This window comes from Cryptomeria japonica, unplaced genomic scaffold, assembly GCF_030272615.1.
Source record: "Cryptomeria japonica unplaced genomic scaffold, Sugi_1.0 HiC_scaffold_239, whole genome shotgun sequence".
Lineage (NCBI taxonomy): Eukaryota > Viridiplantae > Streptophyta > Pinopsida > Cupressales > Cupressaceae > Cryptomeria > Cryptomeria japonica.
This window is the reverse complement of record NW_026729061.1, coordinates 137,983-160,230: the sequence shown is the minus strand read 5'-3', so window position 1 is coordinate 160,230 and position 22,248 is coordinate 137,983. Positions and strand designations below refer to the sequence as shown.

The window sequence follows — 22,248 nt, the reverse complement described above, 5'->3', positions numbered from 1 at the left end:
AGAAAATTAATATTTCCTTTTTGTAAATATCTCTATTAAAAAATTTGTCTTTTTTTATTTTCTAAGTATAAATCTACCATCATTATCTAGGATTGTATTTAAAAGTCTTCATTTGTCAGCAAACTAGGTGATTTTATTAAAAATTCATCATGTCAAAACCTAATTATTTATCAATCTCAAAATTCAACAGAAGTGATTATGATTATTGGTGCATTAAAATGATGACATTTTTTACACTAAAATAATGATGACATTTTTTGCCAGTTGATTGGAATAACTTATAACCAATTATAAAATGATTAAGGCAAAGAATACTAATGTACAAGATTTATTACACATTCTAATAGCTTTGGATAAGAGTTTATTTCCATCAATTTTAGATGCATATATAGCTAAGACTACTTGAAAGAATATAAAGGAAATATCTAAGAATTATTGAAAGAATATAAAATAATGTTGTGAAGTTAGTGACTAGATCAAGGTTGTCAAGCTACAAACCTTGAAAATAGAATTTAAAAAATTTAAAAATGTAGGAAGCTAAAATGTGAGAGATTGTTATGTAAGGTGAAACGATTTCGTTAATAAAATGGCCTCTCTAGGAGAAATTATTAAAAAAATAAGTTATGATAAAAAATGTGTTGATGTCTCTAACAATAAGGTGGAACAATTGCATCATCATCACTTAAGAGAGGAAAGATTTGTCTATCATTTAGTATCATAACCTTGTGAGATATCTTATTTCACATTACAAAGGTTTGAGAGATTCATCTAGAGAAGATAATGATAAATATTTTTTCTCTCAGTTACATATTTCAAAGAAGGAAGATGTCAACACTAGCTCCAAAACAATCAAGATCAAGGCAAAGGAAAAATTAGAGTTCTTCAAGAGGAAAAACAAGAAGAAGTGGTCCAAGAGGAAGAGTTAGAAAGAAATTTGATAAGAAAAATATCCAATGATTTTTATTAAAGTAAGTGGGGAAGGGCCCCAAATTTTTGTACATTAGATGACATTCATCAAACCTAAACAGAAAATAGTAGGTTTATACATAGGTAACACTTTCAACAAGGCCACACAATTAAAATATAACTACAAATAGAGATCTAAAATGGGGCCAAGAAGAAAGAATAGAGGAACAATGTGAGATCTATGAGAAGGTATAGAATGAACCTTTTTATTTTTGCGAACAACCAAACCTAGGAGAGGGATATCATAGTTTGGGGAACAAAAATTTAAGAGCAGTGAATGAATAAGTCGATTACTTGAGAGAGCCCCTGATTGATCCAACAAGGAATCAGTAGTGTTGGTGTTTCCAACTAATTATCTAGAATTTCCAATAAGATAGCCAATATTAATCCATAAAATTTTGCCCAAGTGACCAACAAATAGGATTTAACCAAATAGTTGAAATGATCTACACTTTAGGCTCTGGAAGATGTATGGGGGTAACCCTTTGCAATATTTAATGAATGAATCTAAGATCTTAGTGAATGATAATATGAGATGATGAAGATGAAATGCAAAACTAGATGATTAAGATGAAATGCAAAACTAGATGATTAAGATTTAGATGAGTTCCAAATTGAAAGCTAAGATGATGCTATATGGGTTAATTAAGCTAAGAAAAGATATGCATAAAAGCTAAATAAAACTAAAATGTTGTGATATGAATGATTGATACTTTGAAGATGACAATTTTGATGCATGAAACTATCAATTTTCACTACCATCTTGATCGTATGGGCTAGCATGTAGTGACCGAACTTTTGACAGGCAAATACTACTACCAAGAAAGCCTTCTCAATTAATGTATAATTTAGCTCATATTTGTTTAATGTTCAGCTGATGTAATATATAGCTTGTTCCTTGAATTTTGGATCTTCTTGTGCTAGTGATGCCCCCAATGATACTTTAGTTATTGATATGTAGAGAATGAGTGGCTTGCCATCTATTGGTGGTACCAAAACTGGCCAATTCATCAGATATTTCTTGAGGTAGTGAAATGACTCCACACACGCGTCTTCCAATCTAAAAGGTATATTCTTCTATAGAAGATTATTGAATGGTAGACATTTATCCACTTGTTGAGCTATGAATCGCCTGATAGACTACAACCATCCTTGTAGAGATTTGAGTTGGCTAATGTTCCTTAGGGGTGGAATCTCCATGATGGCATGTACCTTCCCTAGATCTACTTCAATGCCCTTGGCTGACACAATGTATCCTAATAATTTTCCTGATGTGACCCCGAAGACACGCTTCTTAGGGTTTAGTCTGACCTTGAACTATTCCAATCTTTGAAAGATTCAATCTATTATGCCTAGATGTTCTGCTCGGGTGAATGATTTAGCCAGTAAATCATCCACATTGTCCTCCATCAAGCTATGCATCATATCATGGAAGATTATCACCATGGGTCTTTAATAAGTTGCCCCAGCTTTTTTGAGGTCAAAAGGCATGACATTCCAGCAATATGCTCCCCATGGATAGGTAAATACAGTTTTATCTTGATCCTCTGGAGCTTTCTTGTTTTGATTATAGCCAAAGAAACCATCCATTAATGATAACATCATGTGGCTTGCTGTTAGATCCACAATTATGTCGATGCTTGGCAAAGGAAAGTCATCCTTCGGACATGCTTTATTGACATCTCTAAAATCTATGCATATTCTGATGCTTTCGTCAGGATTTGAAACTGGTACAATGTTTGAGATCCATTCAGCATAGTCTATAGGTTGGATAAATATGACATCTAATAACTTCTTTAGTTATGCATTGACCAATAATGCTACATGCAGATTCATTTTTCTTAATTTATGTTTCACTGGCTTAGCTCCTAGTGCGATGGATAAATGATGCATGATTAGGTTTGGATATATTCCAGGCATATCATCATATGACCAAGCAAAACTAATTTTCTTTTCCTTGAATAATTTGATTAAATCTAGTTGTTCCTCATCTGTCAGTGACTCTGCTAGGTGTATGGTTTTGACTGCTGCTTCAGTACCGATTTTTATTGATTGATTTGTCTCAATCAATATGGGTGACATTTCTTGATAATGTTTAGGAAGAGTGTCAACTCTCCCATCTTTAGGTGCCTCAAAAAGGTTTTCACCCTCAGAAGCATCCTTTATTTTTACTTTTGTGTGATCTAATACTATCATTGACTGGTTTTCACCATTAGATCCTTTGTTTCTTTCATTTTTGCAACTGAGTTACTTGACACTCCCCTAATTGCAAATATCATTATTTTGTTTGCTGGTAGAGAATGTTTCTAAGTTGACTAAACATAGATATTAGAAAATGGATTCATCATGTGGGAAAATTCATATATCATGGTGTTTAGGTTCTTCCCAGTCTATGAGGTCAGAATATATGAGTGGTAAGGAGTTCTTTTGTGGGTTGAGATTGATCAGGGTAAATCTCATGATATAAGCCTTGTTATATTTATTCTGGAGACTGGTTAGGTTTATGATATTGTCAAGGTCTTCGGTGGTATTATCTTTGATGTAACCTTCTTCATATTGTTGCTACTCATTCTCACTAGCCTCGTAGATAAGTCATGGTTCGAATTCAAGTGGTTGAGATTATGTGCCTTGTCCCTCCTAAGAAAGGTGTGTGTATGAGTGGATGTTATCTACATCAATGTCTTCAGTAATATCTGAACAACTACCCCATTCATATTCATTAGAATCAGTTTCAAAATTACTATCATAGAGTATCTCGCTGCTTCTACAAGGTATGTTGTATTGTGTGAAAATATCTCTGAAAATTGATACCAGTGTTGTAGTTTATTTTGATTTGGAATTGGAATCCACTTGTATTATTTGCATTTGTTCATACACTATTTCTCTTCAGTGAGTAAAAATTTCTTCAGGTGGTGGCTCTACCTTGGTTTGATCAAGTTCTCGCACATGATGCACTTTGTTATAAGAGGATTCTTCTCTTTGAATAGCCAGTTCCTCTTGTCATTTCTCTTTTTCTTGATGTTCTTGTTGTTTCTTTGTCATTTCTGTTACTTGGTGTAGTGCCTCTTTCCATAAGTTTTCATTATATTTCTTCTTTGCTTTCCATTGAGGTTTCTAATATTTATTTTTCTTTTGCCTAGGTGGTACATGTTGTCCATATCCTGGTCCTATTTTGTCTCTTGCAAATTGTATCCCATTTGTTCCATGATCCAAAATCCTTTTCTATATTGTTATATTGGCATGGCCACCTCTATGGTAGTAGCTCTAACTTCTTCATCCTTGTATAGCCAACTAAGGATGTCTTTCTCTTCTGATTCATTGGCCAATGTGCCCAATTGAATAAATTTACCATGAAACTTGGTGATGAGCTATATTGCCTGATGTGTTGATGTAGAAGGTTGTCCATAAGATTTTGGCAATGTGGGTAATTTTGATAGACATAAGGGTTCAAAAGAGTACTCCCCCATGCCTTGATCTTTTATTTTCATCTTTTGTTTTAAGTCTATGGATAAAGACTTGAATTCTTCTTGATGATGATTGGGTACTGAGGAAGCTTGGGCTTCCCTATTGTGTGGAACCATACTTTCTTGAGTTGCCCACATAGCATTGCAATGCCTAAAAGGGTTATTATATGCTGATATGGAAAATTCTTATCCATTGTACATAAACTTGATACACTAATGATATGTTGAAGGCACTACTTTTATTTCATGTATACAAGGAGGACCCAATAGAATATTGTATGTTAATTCTATGTCCAAGGCTTGGCACATAGTGTCCTTTTGTATGGGTCCTACCTTAATAGGTAGTATCACTATTCCTTTGGATGACCTTTCTTCATCATCATAAGCCTTGATGGTAATTTTATTTCTTGGATCAATAGACTGGTCAGATAAGCCCAATGAATAGATAAGGTTTAAAGTACAGATATTGAGACCAGCTCCTCCATCTATTAACACCCTTTTTACTCAATGTTTATAGACTAAGACTTGAATATGGAGCAAAGTGTTATGCAGATTATTCAAGGAGACAACATCGTGTTGGGAAAAGTTAAGGTTATGAGGCCCTATCATATGTACCACCATGGCTTGGAATCAATCAATGTCTAGATATTTAGGAACATTTATTTCAACAAGTGCTTTCTCTAAGATTTCTTTGTGTTTTGGGGAGAGTTTTGACAGCTCTAATATGGATATTTGAGTGGGAGTTCTCTGTAGTTGATCAACTAGGTTGTATTGAGTCTTGCAGATAGTTGTGGATGTTGATGTGTTCCCTTTCAAGACATTTTTTTGTGCTTTGGTTCTCACATTGATCGACACATGTTCTTGTTTGTCCTTGATTTTTGTGACATTTATTGGGTTGCCATCTGTCGATATGTGGTTGATGGTGTTATTGTATAGGTGATTTATACGATCTCCTCTAGTATCATTTGATGATGAAGCTCCTCCCTTGTAATTTGGAAGAGGATTTTTAAAGGCATCATGGTCACTGTTTGTTTTGAGATCATCAACTGTCAAATCACCTCTATTGATCATGTCCTAAATGATGTTCTTTAGCCTTATGCAATCATTTGTGTGATGTCCTTTGTTTTAATAAAATCACCAAAAATTTGAGTCATTCCACCAAGGTGGTTTGACTTGGGGTTCAAAGTTGTTCATGGTCGGCAATGTGATAATATTATTTGCCAAGAGTTCTTGAATCGCCAATTCTAAGGTTTTCCCTAATGGTGTGTAGATGCATCGATACAGGAAGGTGTTTGTGTTACCTCTCTTGTTTGCATTATTCCCTTGGTTAGTGTTGTTGCCTTGGTTAGCATTGTTCCCTTGGTTATTGTTGTTTCCTTGGTTATTGTTGTTGGTGTTTGATGTTGAAGTTCCTTGATTGGTATTCTATGGATAAGTGTTAGTGCCTTGATTGACACTTTTTTTATTTTTGTTGGATGGTGGGTTACCTGATAAAGATAACACTAGTTGTTTGGACTTCACATTATTAGCATCAACTACCCCATCATTAACAACATTTTTTCTCCTTGTCCAAAATCTAGATTTTTCTAGAGTTTTGTTGTTGTTTCGATTGTTAAAAGGATTAGTGTTTGATGAATTAACTCCTTCCTTAAAGAACTTCAATCTTCCTTTTTTGATGCACGCTTCTTCCACTCGGATTATGTTTTCAATTATCTTGGCAAAAGATGGTATGCATTAGAGTTTGAGTTGATAACTCATCTCACTATTTATATTATCGATAAATATCTCCATCTTTTCCTTTTTAGGTACATTTCGAGGATATCTCGAAACCATTCGTCTCCATCACTGAAGAAACACCATGAATGTTTCATTGTTCTTTTGTTTGGTGTTACACACATCCAACATGGTGATTGCATGTTAAATGTTATAGGAGTATTGCGTGATAAATTTGTTTACTGACTCATCAAATGATCTGATGGAAGATGTAAGTTTAGATAACCACTCCATTGTTTTCCCTCCCAAACTTCTTGGGAATAGTCTCATTAAGTGTCATCATGAGAAAACTCTAGGCTTATGGTACAAAATTCCCAAACATGATCACAGGGTACACTTTTATCATCATACTTGTCATACTTTGGTATATTTGAATTTGAGGGGAAAGCTACCATGTTCAATCTCCTATCAAAAGGATAAGGACAGATTTCATCCAAGGAGAATCGTACTGTAGTTCCTTGTTGCATGTCTTGCATTTGTCTTTGCAGTGTTTGGATTTATTGTGTAAGAGAGATCATGGGCACATTTGTACTTTGAGGGAGAATTTCCTCTCTTTCATTAAGATTGTCCCGATTATGGGCATGGTTGTGTTCATGGGTGTTGTCTTGCTCATGTATGTTTTTAGGATCATATATTTCTTCTTCTCTTTGCTAGTCTTAATAGGCATAATCTCTAGACCTTGTTCTTAAAATTCTCTCATCTACATTTATTAGTTTTTCAGTATCAAATTCGTGAGGAAGTTTAACTCATTTTCTTGTTAGTGTGAGTGGACATTCTTCCTTATTTTCTTCAATAAGTCTTTCCATGAGTTTTTGGAATTCTGTGTTTCCTTGGCACTCTTGGAGAAGTTCTTATTCTTATATGTTCTCTATTTCACCCATATTGGCATGCTCATCAAAAAGATTAGATAATCTTCTACCCATACTTGATTCTAGTTGTTATTCCTTTTGTTTGTTTCTCTGAGATTGGGTGACAACGGGCATTTAATATATTTCTACCATGACAAATTCTTTGTCTTCTATGGGAGTTCTAGGTGGTGTTGGTGGTTCAGGTCAAGCTTCATTATAAGTGATACAAAACTATGGGAACAAAGTGGGGTTGATCTTTCCCCCACGATTTAGGTGTTGGTTGAATTTTTCTTTTTGAATGTAAGCTCTACTTCTCAAAGGTTCCTTATCAAACTCATTTGTTTTGCCTTGGATATACAATCGCATGTAATGCAAGAATGCACGATGTGATGCAAAGAGTTGGCGATTGATATAGAGAAATATATTCCTTCTCGCAAGTGCCTTAGAACTAGGTTGTCTCTTCTTCAACTTAATTTTTTGATGAAGACTTGTTCTTCTCAAAATATGAGGAGCAGTCATCCACAAATGATCAAAGGTTAGCGTTTGATGTTGGATTTGGAGACTTCATTTGAATAGTCAATTTTACTTTATCAATTTGAGGTTTAGTTAGATTCTCCTCCACAACAAATTGTGTCAAATGATATGGATAAAGTCTCCTGATATGGAAACTTGATTTGACAACTTAAGAATTAAACTAGGTATGTTATTTTGATAGAATCTGTTGGATGGTCAAACTTTGATCACTGTTTCTTATACTTCTTGATTTTGCTAGATGAAGTTTTATCCCAAGCTAGTTGATGATTTGAAAAGCTTGTTCTAAAAACGCCTTGTTAGATTTTGGAAATTTCCTCACTGATAATTGGATTCAAAGTTTGACTACTGAGTTTGTTAAAGGACTTGACAGGGTATCCGAGACTGTTAATAAATTTTTCCCAAGGTCCCTGATTTGCTATTTGTTTTTCCTAGTTTTGATTATGTGATAAGATAGAGACTAAATGCACTAAATAATGTTCAAGATACACTACACAAAGCTCTCTATGCACCATGCTAGCTCTCCTACTCACTGGTTTAGACTATTTGGAAATGGCTGCTTTGAATGGGTTACGCACTAATATGTCCTGATTATGGGTTGTTGTTTAGACTAAAAGCACTATGATATGTCTTGAATGCGCTAAGGTGATGTCTTAGTGCACTATATTGATGCTGAAAAGTGATATTGAAAATTTCACTAGTATGATACTTGTTATGTGCTAATTTGATTGATGATGGCACTAAGTTTAGGTTGAAATTTTATAGATTGATCGCTACGCATTAGGATGTTGCTCCTATGCGCTACTATCTGATGTAGGGACTTTGCAGGGTCATAAATTTTGACTCGTTTGTCCGATTGGGCTGAAATTTTTTGTGGACATAGATCTTGAGGATTTGAATACCAACCGAATTCCTTCATCTAAGAACTCAAAATTGGCTTTTACTCTTTTTTTTCAGTTTTTTAGAAAGTTGGTTTTTTAGTTAATTTTGAGCTCGTAATCTTTTTGAGATTAGAAAGTTGTTTTTTTGTGCTGTAGGAATTTTTTTTATATTTCTAAAATATTTCATGATTTTTGGGATAGAGTTGAAAATTTCCTTAAATGGCAATTTTTGGATTTTGTAAAAATCTGCCCAAAAAGAAAATTTTTGGTGATTGTTTAAAATAGGGACTTTTTCATTGTAATGGAGGATGGTTGAAGTTGCAGAAGAATAATGAAGAACATTTTATCTAGACTTGTGTTTATTTTTTATTATTCCTTGTTATATTGGTTATGTTTTAACTAACTACATCACTATCCTAGTTGCCTTGTTTTAGCAGTTTTAAATTTTAACACTTGTGGTTTTGATGGATGATTTTCTAAAAAATAACTTGAGAACATGGCACATAGAAGAGATAACAATTTTACCTATGCTAAACAAGTAGTGTATGTTCTGTGAGGATGTGTTCAGATCCCCAATGTTTTCACTGGTGTAGGTAACAACTAAGAAAAATCAAGAAGACTCTCTATTCAAGGGTCATCAACAACATCATAGCCCACTAGTCTCGATACTCTGTGAGCTTAAAAAACCGTGTCATCCCCTAGAGGGCACCCATTTTTTTTCCTTTTGCTAGAAATTAACTCAAAGTGAATTGCTTGATAATTGAGTAGTTATCTTGGGAGATATGTGGTGAGTGGTCTTGGGGGTGGATTCTTCCCCACCGTTGCACTATGATGTTGAAAATGTTTGGTAACTGACTCGGCTCAAAGTTCCTAGTGCTAATGTTTTTAATTGGGCTTTTGTTCAGTTTTTAGTGATAAACTCCCTCGGGAGGCTTCCCAACCTTTAGAACAAAGGCTTTATGTATCTTAAAAATACTGGGGAAGGATAATCATTGAGAAAAATAGTTGAAGGGGACTTTCATTAGCCTCCACATTTGATTATAGTGGGTTGGAACACTTGGTGATAAATTCATTTCCCACTTAGTTCATCCCCCTCTCACCGGCCATTAATGGCGCTCTAAGAGCAACTTAGGAGGGCAAGTCTTCTAAAGGTTTTAAAATGATTGAAGTAAATAAAGCTTGTAAGAGTGGTTTGGTTTTTTGGTCACCTAGTTAAGGGGAGAGCGTATACCTTCCACTTTCAAGACAAAGCAAACAAGTGTTGTTTTTTGACCTTCAAAGGAATAATTTTCTAACTTACTATTTGGAGATGTTGCTTCAAAAAAGCATGGTGTTCTTTTTAACTCTTCATAGAAAATTTTTTTTGATCTAAGAACGTGAAATCTTAGTCAACAAAATAAATCATGATGTTGGAAAACAAAGGAAAATCATGAAATGAAAAACTCCTTTGCTTTGCACAAAATAAAGTTAGGTTCTTTTTATCCTTTTCAAAATGAAAATGAATTCTTTTTATGCACCAAAGGAAAATGTGATTATTTTTACCTTTTGCAAACTAAAAAACAAATTTGTTGTTTTTTTTAAACCCAAATGAAGTGTTTTTGCCTAACTTGCAAAAATAAAAAGTTCATTTTGTTGTTCTTTTTAATTGACAATGGAATTCTTTTTAAAACCCAAATGAACATTTAGTAAATTTTAAACCCAAAATAAAAGATGAGATTCTTCTTAAACTTAAAAGAAATTTAATTCTTTTTATCCAACTAAAAAACTAGAATAATTAAATTCCTACTTTAACTTCTTCTAAACGTGCAATAAATTGTCAGTGACCTGGAAGAAGAAAGTCTTTGAAAAATAAAATATATGGTGGGCTTACACAAGCCTAATTTTTCTTCACTTTAGTAACAATTTTTCCTTTTCTCTGTCAGATTCATGCATTGGACTATTGCATAGATGCGCTCCAGAAAGTTATCGATGCACTACACTATTTACCAAATGCGCTACATTGGTTACCGAATGTGCTACATTGTTGTTCCAATATGCAAGAAAGAAACCAGACTATTATGCACTAATAGAGACTTTAAATGCACTAGGGAATGTGTCTGATGTGCTAAACAGTACACCAAGGCTGCTATTGTTTTCTCTAAATGCACTAAGGAAAGGTCCCAATGTGCTAAAACAACATTCCCATGTGCTTGCAATCTTTATCTTGCATCAAAACTGATATGATTTATGGGGTGAAGCTCCATAATGGGCACCAAAAATGTGTGTAGGAAATGAGGATGATAGAAATGTAAAAGTTAGTTTCAAAGGGCCCACATACCAATGAGACTCTTGGTGCAAGTTATAGAAACTATATTGAATAGCTCAACTTCCCAAGGGGTGTCCCATTATTCTCTATCTCACAAGATCCCTGAAGTCAATGTATTTTCTCTTAGATCACTAAGCAAAGTGACTTAGGAATGACAACTCCAAGAATGAGTGATATTTGATTATAAGCATGAATGCATTCCTAACATGTGTATGATACTGAAAACTATGATGATTAATCTAGCATAAAGATGATGATAAGATTATCTAATTATCCTAGCACTGATATACTAGTATAACATAGATATTCTATGATATTAGAATGCTTCTAAATGCTATTATGATGATTTAACAAAGAGAGGATAAATTGCTTAGTAATTATACTATATGTTTGATGCACAAAGACTTGGATCCTTATTAGCAAAATGACTATAATTTTGATGCATGAAAATTCTATATCCAAATGAGAGAATGAGATCTCTATTTATAGGAAAAGGGCAATGGATGGTCAAGATTGGATAATCTTAACTAGGGCTAGGATTGAAATTTAATCAATCCATGTTCACAATTCTCACCAAAGAAATGGTGACAATTTCCAATAAGAGTTTGCTTGAGAGGAGATGAAAGAAGAATTAAATGCTTGAGAAGACATAATGGCTACCTTAGGAGGTAAGGGTTAAGGTTAGGCTAGGGTTATCCGATGGATAAATCTTTTACCCAAGGGGTAAACTCTTGTGCAAGGGTTAAAGGGATAGCCAACGTCAAAGCCATGAATGCTTGATGAGACCCTTGGGTTAGATGAGGGTTGAGTTAGAGAGAAAATATTTAATCATGCAAGAAGGTTGAGTTAACTATTAATGGTTATGTAAGAGCCTTAAATGGTTTGGAAGACTTTGAGGGTTAACTTGTTGAGGACATAAAACCTTTAATGGTTTTCATAGACTTTGAAGGCTTTGAGAAGTGACTTCTCTTTGCTTAGGATTGTGACAATATTTAGGAGATGGATTAGGGTAAATTGAAAGTGATTAGAAGAATCTAGAAGGGGTTCAGAAGGCAAGTGGGAGATGTAGGAAAATGCAAGTGGAGGAAAAAGTATTTTAATTAAAATAAAATTACTTTATTTCAACCAAATAGCTGCAACTTGCATAAATATAAGTGGGGGAATTTAAATAAATAAATTAGATTTATTTATTTACAAAGATGAATTTAATTAAAAAGAGAGAAAGGGGAATTAAATTAAATAAAGTGATTTATTTAAAAAAAAGCCTAGAAAAGGCTTAGGTGAATTTAATTAAATAAATTGAGTAATTCATTTAATCGAATAGATGAATATGAAGAATTTAATTAAATAGAATGGGGTTAAAATGAATATTAAATATTCACTTAGGAAATTGGTTAGATTTATACGTCTATATCTCTCAATGAGTATCAACTACATTATCCTAAATTTAACCCTCAATTGGCAGGATCCATTGTTATATATGACTATTGGGTAAAATTGAGAGAAAGATCTAACCTACACCTACTCCTACAAATAGAAAATAAAAAGATCAATAATATTTGACATGGTAGCTAAAATTCACTTAAAATCGCAAAGATCAATGTCTAATCCAAGTAACATAGTCATAATTGTGAGAACATTGAATATCTTCATTAACCTTTAACTTCTTAGCTACCTAGGCCCCACACATTAATGATTGAAACTAATTAAATTTAATAAATCACTCTAAATTCTTCGTATTGATCGCTATTACACCTCTCAATTCATTAAAATACATTGACAACATTTAATCCCTTCCTTGGAGAGAACCTATAAACATAATTCACTTCTACAAAATAAATTGCAAAGACAAATGTTCCTATCCTTAACAGAAATAATTCATATAAAATGAGAAGCCACAATTTGAAGTAAATATTATTCATTTATTCAAAAGAGATGATACATTCATGAAAAAAATTAGTTCCTGAGACAAAAAGACCTTCTATTGCTCCAATTCAGACTTGCTACTTTACTCACCCAGTTACAAAATTAAAAAATTTAGAATCCCTTGCAAATGCCATTGAATTCCCTTATGGAAAAGATGGGAGAAAAACAAGATTTCGTCCAATTGTACAAGTGCCAAAATTCAATTTTCCTATACAAGAGTATCCTCTAGTACGTTTACAATATCATATAGGACAAAACTGATTTGTGCCCTTAAAAAAGAGAAATTAAGATTATAATAATTTCTTTCAAATTCACTGTTTCCTTTGGCTTATTTTCCTCATTTGATGATCGGTGATGCTTAATTGATTCTTTGATAGGACAAATTTTTTTATTGTTGTTTTTATGGTGTAGAGGAGTCTGAGTCTAAGAGAACAAGAAAACTAGAAAGATGACACAAATCAACATCCTTCCACTAAGTAGGAGAGGAATGGAGTCGAGACCAATGATGACAAGCAAAGGCTAGGTACTCCATATAAAAATTTTGATAATATTTGAATGAAATTGTTTAATACACCAAGTAGTGTCTCCATTGGAGCTTATCAACTTAAAAAAAATATCAATAGAAAGGGGTTCGGAGAGGTCTACAACCAACAAGGTTCTTGTTAAGGAGGTATGGGAGAAGTGTTGGAAATATATGTGATGATTGACTTTATAGATATGTAATAATATGTACTGACATCCTCTCTAAGTCTAGAATCAAATCACAATTACCATAATTATATTTTGTGGCCAACGTGATTGGACTCGTGCTTCTTCCTTATTTAGGTTGACCTAGTTTATGTTTACAAAGATGAAGATGTTATATATAGAAGATCAAATTAGTGTGATGGTGTGCCTTTAATGGTAATTATGTGGGGAAGATGATATATAAATTATTTCATGTCATTATCATTATAGAAGTTTGTGATGCAAAGATAGTTAATGTGGAAGTGATTGTTGTTAGAGTTTGTTTCTTCTAACAAGATTCAAAGACAACTTCACAATTGGACAATGACTTTGTTTTGCTGACTCAAATTTTATGGATGTTCATGTATCTTTCCCTTGAGTAATGAGCTTTAGCCTAGAATTCATTTGTATCTTACTTTGGAGCAATCCTACAAGTCCTTTGTATCTCGCCCTTAGATAGTAGACCTTAGATTGCAAGTCTTCTAGGTGGTAGTGTGCTTCCATAGTAGTGTTTAAAATAAATTTTAATGATATCGTATATATTGTGAGTTAACTCTTACCAAGGTTTTTCCTTGTTTAGGGGTTTCAACATAAATCTAGTGTTCCCTTATGCATTATGTTTTATGGTTTCATGTTGCATTCCTACTTATTATGTTTTTCAAGATTAAAGGATTAAACTTAGTGTTTTCATGGCCACACTAATTCACCCCCCTCCTCTCTAAATAGTGTGTTCAATAGGAAGAGACTAGTATTAGGGTCAACTTTGATAAATATGCCCAATTTTTTGCCTTTGTATTCGTGGGTGGCTGTGCACCAAAAGTGCAACTAGAGGTGAAAGAGATGAACCCAAGTGGGTGAAACCTCAATAGGATCAATTAGGGGAATTAAATGATGGGGTCCAAGGGTAGAGAGATAAAGCATGAGAGTCCCATTTGTAGATGACCATAGGAAGGACAACATTTCTATAATTAGTATTATCAAATTAAATAACAATGAACCAACAAGCATGAGAATAAATATCCATCTTCCCTAACATCACAGGATTTGAATGTACAAATATCTAGGGGTGGAGTAATATGAGAGACAATGAAAATTGATTGAATCTTCTGATTAGAATATTTTTTTGTAATAATAAATGCAGTCTAAAATCTCCTCGCCCAAAAATACCTCTAGAATAGAGGAGGAGCACCCGAGGCATTTTTCTAGAGGAACTAAAGGACTTGAGAAACTTTTTTTGAGTGGGTCTGCCAACATACTCTTGAGTGCAGAATTTACTAACATGCAATCTTCCAAGGGGTGGGTGTTTTGCTAAGATGCTGAGTCAGAGTTTGAAATATCCAAAGTGATAGTAAAAATAGGGGAGCCTTGACCAAAAGGGATTTAAAGAGGGGAATTGTTGAAGGTTGCAATGGGCAATTGTATTAGGTCTGAAATTTGAGGACTAGAAGCCATGGGTGGTAGAAAAAAATTCAATAGATAAGAATTGTTATAGAGAAATAAAAACTATTCAATGTTTCCATTGTGATAGGTATGACCATTATAAAAGAGATTGCATATTGGAATCTTCTTAATTCTTAATCATTTTATTTAATTCTTAATCATTTTATGTAATCATTACACATTCACATAAATCATATCAAACATAAAAACTAGAACTAATCAAACAAAGTATCTAACTCTCCTTTAAGACTAAAGTTGGATCTTATTTTGATTATTTCCACTAATCAAATTATATTTATCTTAATTGCCAACATCTATTACCATTATCATGGCCACTTAGTCGGCTATCAATTAGTTAATTACAACTTAGTCGGTTATCAATTAGTTACAACTACATTTTGCCTACAACATATATTATTCGATCTCCTACAAAGAGGAACTAATTGTGAAGCAAATTAAATTATGTGTCAACAAAACAAGTACTAAATATCCCTTTCGCTGCAAGTCGCAACTTAATAGTAATCAGAATAATTTCTAATATAGTAGAAACTGGCTATAATTCTAATGAGATTGATGGCTCCACTAGGTCAAAATATTTATGTGAAGAATTTGGTCTTGTTGGCCTTACATTTAATCATCATGGCCGTTGAAGCCCAATTAATCACAGAAAGTAACATATATCATTGGGCTTCTACAATATCTTTGGATGCTACTCAGGCTATTAATGGAAGAAGCTTTAACGTCCAAAATTATGGTGCGGTGGGTAATGGAGTGCACGACAATAATGAGGTACGCTTATCATTTATTCTTTTGTTACTAACATTAGATATTATTTACTGCCACTTTTACCATTTCTATATTGAGTAACAAAAAGTTTACATCTTATTAAAAAGGACTCCAAAATATTGTATCTTATTAATATTCTGATGCTTTTCAGGCATTTACTAATGCATGGAATGATGCTTGTAAAGTGTCATCAACAACTTTGTATGTGTCGGGTGACAAGACTTTTCTGGTTAACAATTTAAATTTCCACAGACCGTGTCAGCCTGGCTTCACATTTCAGGTCTAAAATTTGAACATAACCCTAAAGGATTCAAAAACAATGGATGAGAAAAATGTTAAAGAGGTTCTTTAGTGGATCAATACTTTCTATCTAGATTCTATTTCTACCACTTAGTGGCATAAAATATAGTGTTATCACTAGTTGTTCCTTCCCATGCAATCTCAGCTTCATGGGTATGGGTAGAAGTGGATTGGACATGGGAAATTTTTCACTTTTTGCGCATTCCCTTTTCTTTCCAAGCATCTTTGGTTGATCTTTGAAATTTTGTTCTTGTCAAAATTGATAAGATTCTCTCCCATTCGATTAATGAGCCTCTATCCCTTGTTGGTAAATTCTAGGTTTGTTCCAAAACATTGGTGGCAACCCATGTGTATCATTCATCCTATTGTGGTCCTTCCAATGCCTCATATATGAAACTTGAAAAGATTCTTCATGATCTTTTCAGGCCTCTTATAAGGACTACAAGTGGTTTCACCATTTGGCTGGGTTTTTATTTTGCTCCCACATGATTCTAGCGGGCTTCATCTCTTCTCTACGTGGAGACAAGGTTTAGTCCTTTGTGCTAAATGGATTGTCTGAGCCATTTCTAAGAATGAGGCCTAGAAGATTCTTCTAAGACATTCCATTTGTTCTAGCTTCATAGGTTGTCCTAGAAGGGATTGGCTTTTAGACCCTTCTTGTTATGCTAAAACCTATTCAAATAGAAGGCACTTTCATTGCCCAAAGTATATGTTGTGCCTAGGAGCTCGTCAAGCCTTGGCTTTGGTGGGCTAGCTCTGGCTTTCAAATGGATCATCTTTTAATCCTCATAACTTTCGGTGGTCTCGTCTCATTCATGTACACTTTGGCCTCCCCCTAGCTTGCTTTCCCTAGGTCAATTTATTGTTTTCGGGCTTCACTTTTATGCTTGTAATTTTGTTTAGTTGTTTCTTTTCTTTTAAGGCTTTGCCCATATGACTCTATAACTACTTTTGAGCTCTAGTCATATGACATGTCCCTCTATATTTTTTAGATATGAATATTAAAATTTTAATCTAGTATAGATACTCACATACTATTCATAAAAGTAATTAAAAGTTATAATTTATATAACATAAATATAATTAAGATAATATAATTTTAAAATAACATTAAAAATCACCACAAATATTTTTATTACAAGATTACTCACTGCTATATGACACTTGTTTCAATATTCTTTTATGTTCTGAATATCTGTTTTAAGTATAGAATGTTGAACGGAGAAATAGGAAAAATCAAATGATCTGGTATTGTTCGACTTTTGCATTTCGATTTCTGTGGTAGTCCGTCATTTGATAGGGAAGCTGAAATAGGAAAAATCAAATGATCTGGTATTGTTCGATTGGGCTTGCATTTCGATTTCTGTGGTAGTCCGTTATTTGATAGGTAAGCTGTTATATCTTGAAATAGTCCGTTTTATTGATACGTGGTTTGCATTTAGAGAATCTAGGACAATGAATTACCACACAGTGCATTCCAAAGCCATTCATGTCCTGAAAGAGTGCTGTTATCAGACAGGGTAGATCTAACAAAGATTCACGACTTGTGATGCAGATTAAATTACTTGTCAATCAAACCAAGATTTAAACATTCCTTTCCTTGCAAGTAGCAACTTAGTAGTAATCAGAATACTTCCTAATATAGTATAAACAGGCATTATTTAACGCTCACTCATCTCCTTCACTCATACCTTAGGTCTCTTTCTCTAATTCATATTTGACTGAATCTAAGTGAGGCTCTAATTCTAATGAGATCAATGGCTCGACCAGGTCAAAATCTTCATGTGAAAAATTTGGTCTTCGTGGTCTTATATTTGATCATCATGGCAGTTGAAGCCCAGTTAATCAGATCAACTAACAGATATCTTAGGGCTTCTACAATATCTCTGGCTGCTACTCAGGGTAATAATGGAAGAAGTTTTGACGTACAAAATTATGGTGCAGTGGGTGATGGAGAGCACGACGATACTGAGGTCCTCTTATCATTTATCCTCTTGTTCCTAACATTAAGATCTTATTTCCTGCCACTCTAATAGTTTATATCTTGAGTAACAGAAAATTTACTAGATCTTATTATTAAGGACTCCAAAATCTTGTGTCTTATTAAAATTCTAATGGTTTTCAGGCATTTACTCGTGCATGGAATGATGCTTGCAAAGCGTCGTCTGCAACTTTGAATGTGCCAGGTGGCAAGGCTTTTCTGGTTAACAATCTAAATTTCCAGGGACCGTGTCAGCCTGGTTTCACATTGCAGGTCTAAAATTTGAACATAACCCTAAAGGATTCAAAAACAATGGATTTAATCCATCTCATTTTGTCGAAAAATTGTATAGTTCTATGCTATTTGTATTTGTAGTAAGAATAGTAATCCTTCTTCAAAGTTTACCATATTCTCGATTAATTCTATGTTTGATCCTCATTCTGTAAATTTGTGCACTGATTCGAGATTCTGGTAGTAACTCAATACAAATTTTTTATTTTTTATTTTTTTAGGTCGATGGAACTATTGTTGCCCCAGAAAATCCGAGCAGCTGGAAGAGCACATATGTGTGGTTGTTGTTCGAGCATCTTCAAAAATTTACATTGACAGGGAAGGGCACTATTGACGGAAAAGGAAGTAATTGGTGGGGTAAACAGAAAAGTAGACCAACGGTTAGTAACCATTTACACTGCTGAACTTCTCTCTGTGTTTCTAGTTTTTGATACAGAATATACCTAAAATTTTAGCTAAACCTGCACATTAAGGATCTAGCTGGAAAAAAAAAACAGAACTCGCAGATGAAAGAAGAAGATTAAAAAAAAATAAAAAATAGTAAAAACAGTTAGCTGACAATAAAACAAGAAACAGCAGTTTTTCAATACACGGGAATAAAACAGAAAGCAGCATCATCCATAAAGCATGGATAAAAATAGGTCCGTAAACCATGGGAAAAAACTACTTACATGCGCTAAAAATATAGATGCATATCATATGACTTTCTTTTTTCCACAGGCCATTCAATTCAATGACGTGAAAGGGAGTGCACTGAGTGGACTGAAGGTGACAAACAGTCCTCAATTTCATGTCACATTGACAAATTGTGACAGTGTCCAGATCGTGGGTATTACAATTCAGGCACCAGAAAGCAGCCCAAACACTGATGGAATTGATACGTTCGAATCCACAAACATAGTCATAAAAGATTCCACTATTGGAACAGGTAAAGGAATGAGGAATGTGGCAAATATTTTCATTTTAAGATTTTGTTTTAAATAAAACAGTTTGAATTTCCAAGGGTGAATTGTCTTACTGATAAATATTTTGGATCATAAATATTTTGGATTATATTTCATGATTCATCAGTAACATTGTTTGATTATTAAATTACACTCTATGATACATCAATGATGTTATTTGATTACAAGTTAAAAAAACTGATAAAAGAAAATGTATGTCAGTATTATAATTAAACAAATTCATATCATAGATTAATTATGATCTGAGATGTTTTCTTTTATTCTTAAATATAATATTAAATAGCAGAGATTATATGTGAATAGAGACATATGAGTACATGGAAGTTTGATGACTGCAGGAGATGACTGTGTGGGGATAGGTGATGGGTCTTCAAATATTAACATCAATGATATCACATGCGGTCCAGGTCATGGAATAAGGTGATTAACGCTCTAAATAAACACAAATCCCTTAACAGCTAATAATAATTTATGTCTGTCTAAATATGTTAGGCATGAGAAATTCTTTATATTATTTGTATGATTTTGCAGCATTGGAAGTCTTGGAAGAGGAAACACGAAAGCAGATGTCCATTCCATTCACGTGAACGGCGCCAAGTTGACATCAACAACGAATGGATTAAGAATCAAGACATGGCCTGTATAATAATTATTTCAATAATCTCAAATTAAATCATTGCTGTTTTAAAAATAACAAAAAAAAAAAATACTTTTGTATGCTGAGGATAGATGAAATATAGAATTGCAATAAATGAGAACTACAAGAATCATTGTATTTATTTTTATTTTCATGGGATTTTCAAAAGATTACACTATTTTAAATGTTCATTGACAAACTGTCAATGATATAACAGGGGGGTTCTGGCGTGGCAAGTGATATAACATATGAAAATGTTCAGATGGAAGACGTAAGCAACCCAATAATAATTAACCAATTCTACTGTGACACAGGTGACACTGGGTCTGGTTGCAAGTCTCAGGTAGACATTTGATCTAAATCCTTAATTAAACTCAGTTTTTGCTTTCAATACAACTGAGATCTGATTCGGAGTTCACCTTTTCATTTGATGTAGGGTTCTGCTGTGAAAATCAGTAATGTAGAATACAGTAATATCAGGGGCACATCAGCAACTGAAGATGGAATCACATTGTCGTGCAGCCAAAGCGGATCTTGCACGGGCATAACAATGGAGAATATAGATTTGGTAACTGGCTCAGGGGCCCAAGTCGCTTGTAATGCCCAAAACGTACAGGGTGGAAATTCGATTCCTTCACGTTGTCTAGTTAACAATGGCCAATGATATAACAGAGCTGTGAAGCTATCTCTAATGCAGTAACCTCTTTCTTAAATCCCTGAAAAATAATGTAGTCTTCAGAATAGTTAGCAATTAACAAGTTGGATCTCAGCTGATGGAAAAAGCCATTGGTTTTAATATTTTTCTTGCCATTTCTTTTCCAAAGATAATGGAAATGGGAATGTACCTAAATTTTGCTAGTTAAACTTAAATGTTCGAGTACACTCATTTCCATGGCAAATCTTAATTTAAAAATAATGAAATTTATTTCGCAATTTTTTTCACATTATTAAAAAGTTCTCTGAGAGAATTATTGATTGATATATAAAAACAAGACAACCTTTTTGGGAAGCATCAATTTGTTCTAAAAATTAAAAGAATTGGATTTAACAAATTCTTCGTACGGGAAAGTAACTGTTTACTTGGGAAAATTTGTCATTATTTGACTCATCAATCAAACTCTGTGGGTTAGAAACATTCTTTGAAGGGTAGAAAGAAAGCTAAATTGCCGCAAACAGTAAGAAATAACAAAACATAAAAAGAAGTGACGGTTTATATTAATGCCCTTTGCCAAAGCAAAGCTGTCAGTGCTCTCTTTTTCATTATACATTCATAAGAACATAAGAACAGAGTATTGATGTCTTGTTCAAAAAAGAGAGTATTTTCATTGCATTCCCATTCAAAACAAAGTTTTATCCAAGGCTGCAGGAGAAGCTTCCAGAAAACGGGCCAAAAAATGGACAATTCTAGGTTCATCGAAGAGTGTAAAAAAAGAAATAAATGTGATGTTTGGAGTAGAAGAACTAAATGTAGCAAGGGAGATAAAATGTGCATAGGTGGAAGTCCACATATGCCAACAATCTCCCTTAATCTTCAATGTCGTTTATATCTGCAATACCAATTTCTTTCCAACGATGCACAAAAACATTCTTGTGAAAATATCCGCTAATTGTTCTTCTGACCTGCAAAACCAAAGATATATGTCAACATTGTTCATCAATTCCAAAATATAATGATATCTTGTATCAATATGCTTTAAAGTCAATTGAGAGATTTTTTTATAACCAGCATGATAATATAATACTTATTTATGTGAAACACTTTAACATTGAGTTAAATGACAATCTAAAACATCATTAAGAACTCTTTCAATTTATATTTTTAAAATAGTTTTGCACTATTATTTTGTTAGAAACCATGATTCATATTTTTCCCTTATTCATTTTCACTCATTGGATTTAGAATTTTATACTACCCAATAAAGTCAAACTCAAAATCCTACCATGCTTTATGTTATCTAGTTTATATAAACCTTTATGGGGTATTTTAACTTTATTATAATTTCTTTGGGATGATTTTCATGTCAATAAAATTATAATTTATATTTTGTCTATTGTTATGAAGAGGTATATATCTTTGTTATGATTTTAAAGAAAATACGAAAATTCAAATATATAATAAATGCTTGTTTGAATGTATGATTTACACGAATTCACTTGGATTTTATGAGTAAATTTATTCTATATATATATATATATATATATATATATAGTATAATACATAGAATTTTTTATTTTAATTTTTCATCGTAAGAGTTTCACTTAATCTGCCTAAAATTAATTCACACAAATTTTTAGGGTGACTTATCAACTAGAGAACTATAGAACTCATTTTCAAAAACTATACTCTTAAAGTCATCACTAGAAAGTGGTATATCATTCCATTGAATGCTACTTTCAAGAATATTATCCAGTATATACATATTTTCAT

At 33.3% G+C, this 22,248-nt stretch overlaps 1 protein-coding gene across 1 annotated transcript; it reads left to right on the top strand.

The window, feature by feature from the left end:
* Window positions 1-17,694: 17,694 nt before the first annotated feature.
* Window positions 17,695-20,484, top strand: LOC131046121 (polygalacturonase-like). Its single transcript, XM_057979786.2, has 8 exons — window positions 17,695-17,919; window positions 18,072-18,200; window positions 18,440-18,598; window positions 18,939-19,146; window positions 19,522-19,603; window positions 19,715-19,823; window positions 20,038-20,163; window positions 20,257-20,484. The coding sequence occupies exons 1-8, from the start codon at window positions 17,695-17,697 to the stop codon at window positions 20,482-20,484; spliced, it is 1,266 nt and encodes a 421-aa protein (XP_057835769.2).
* The last annotated feature ends 1,764 nt before the right edge of the window (window positions 20,485-22,248 follow it).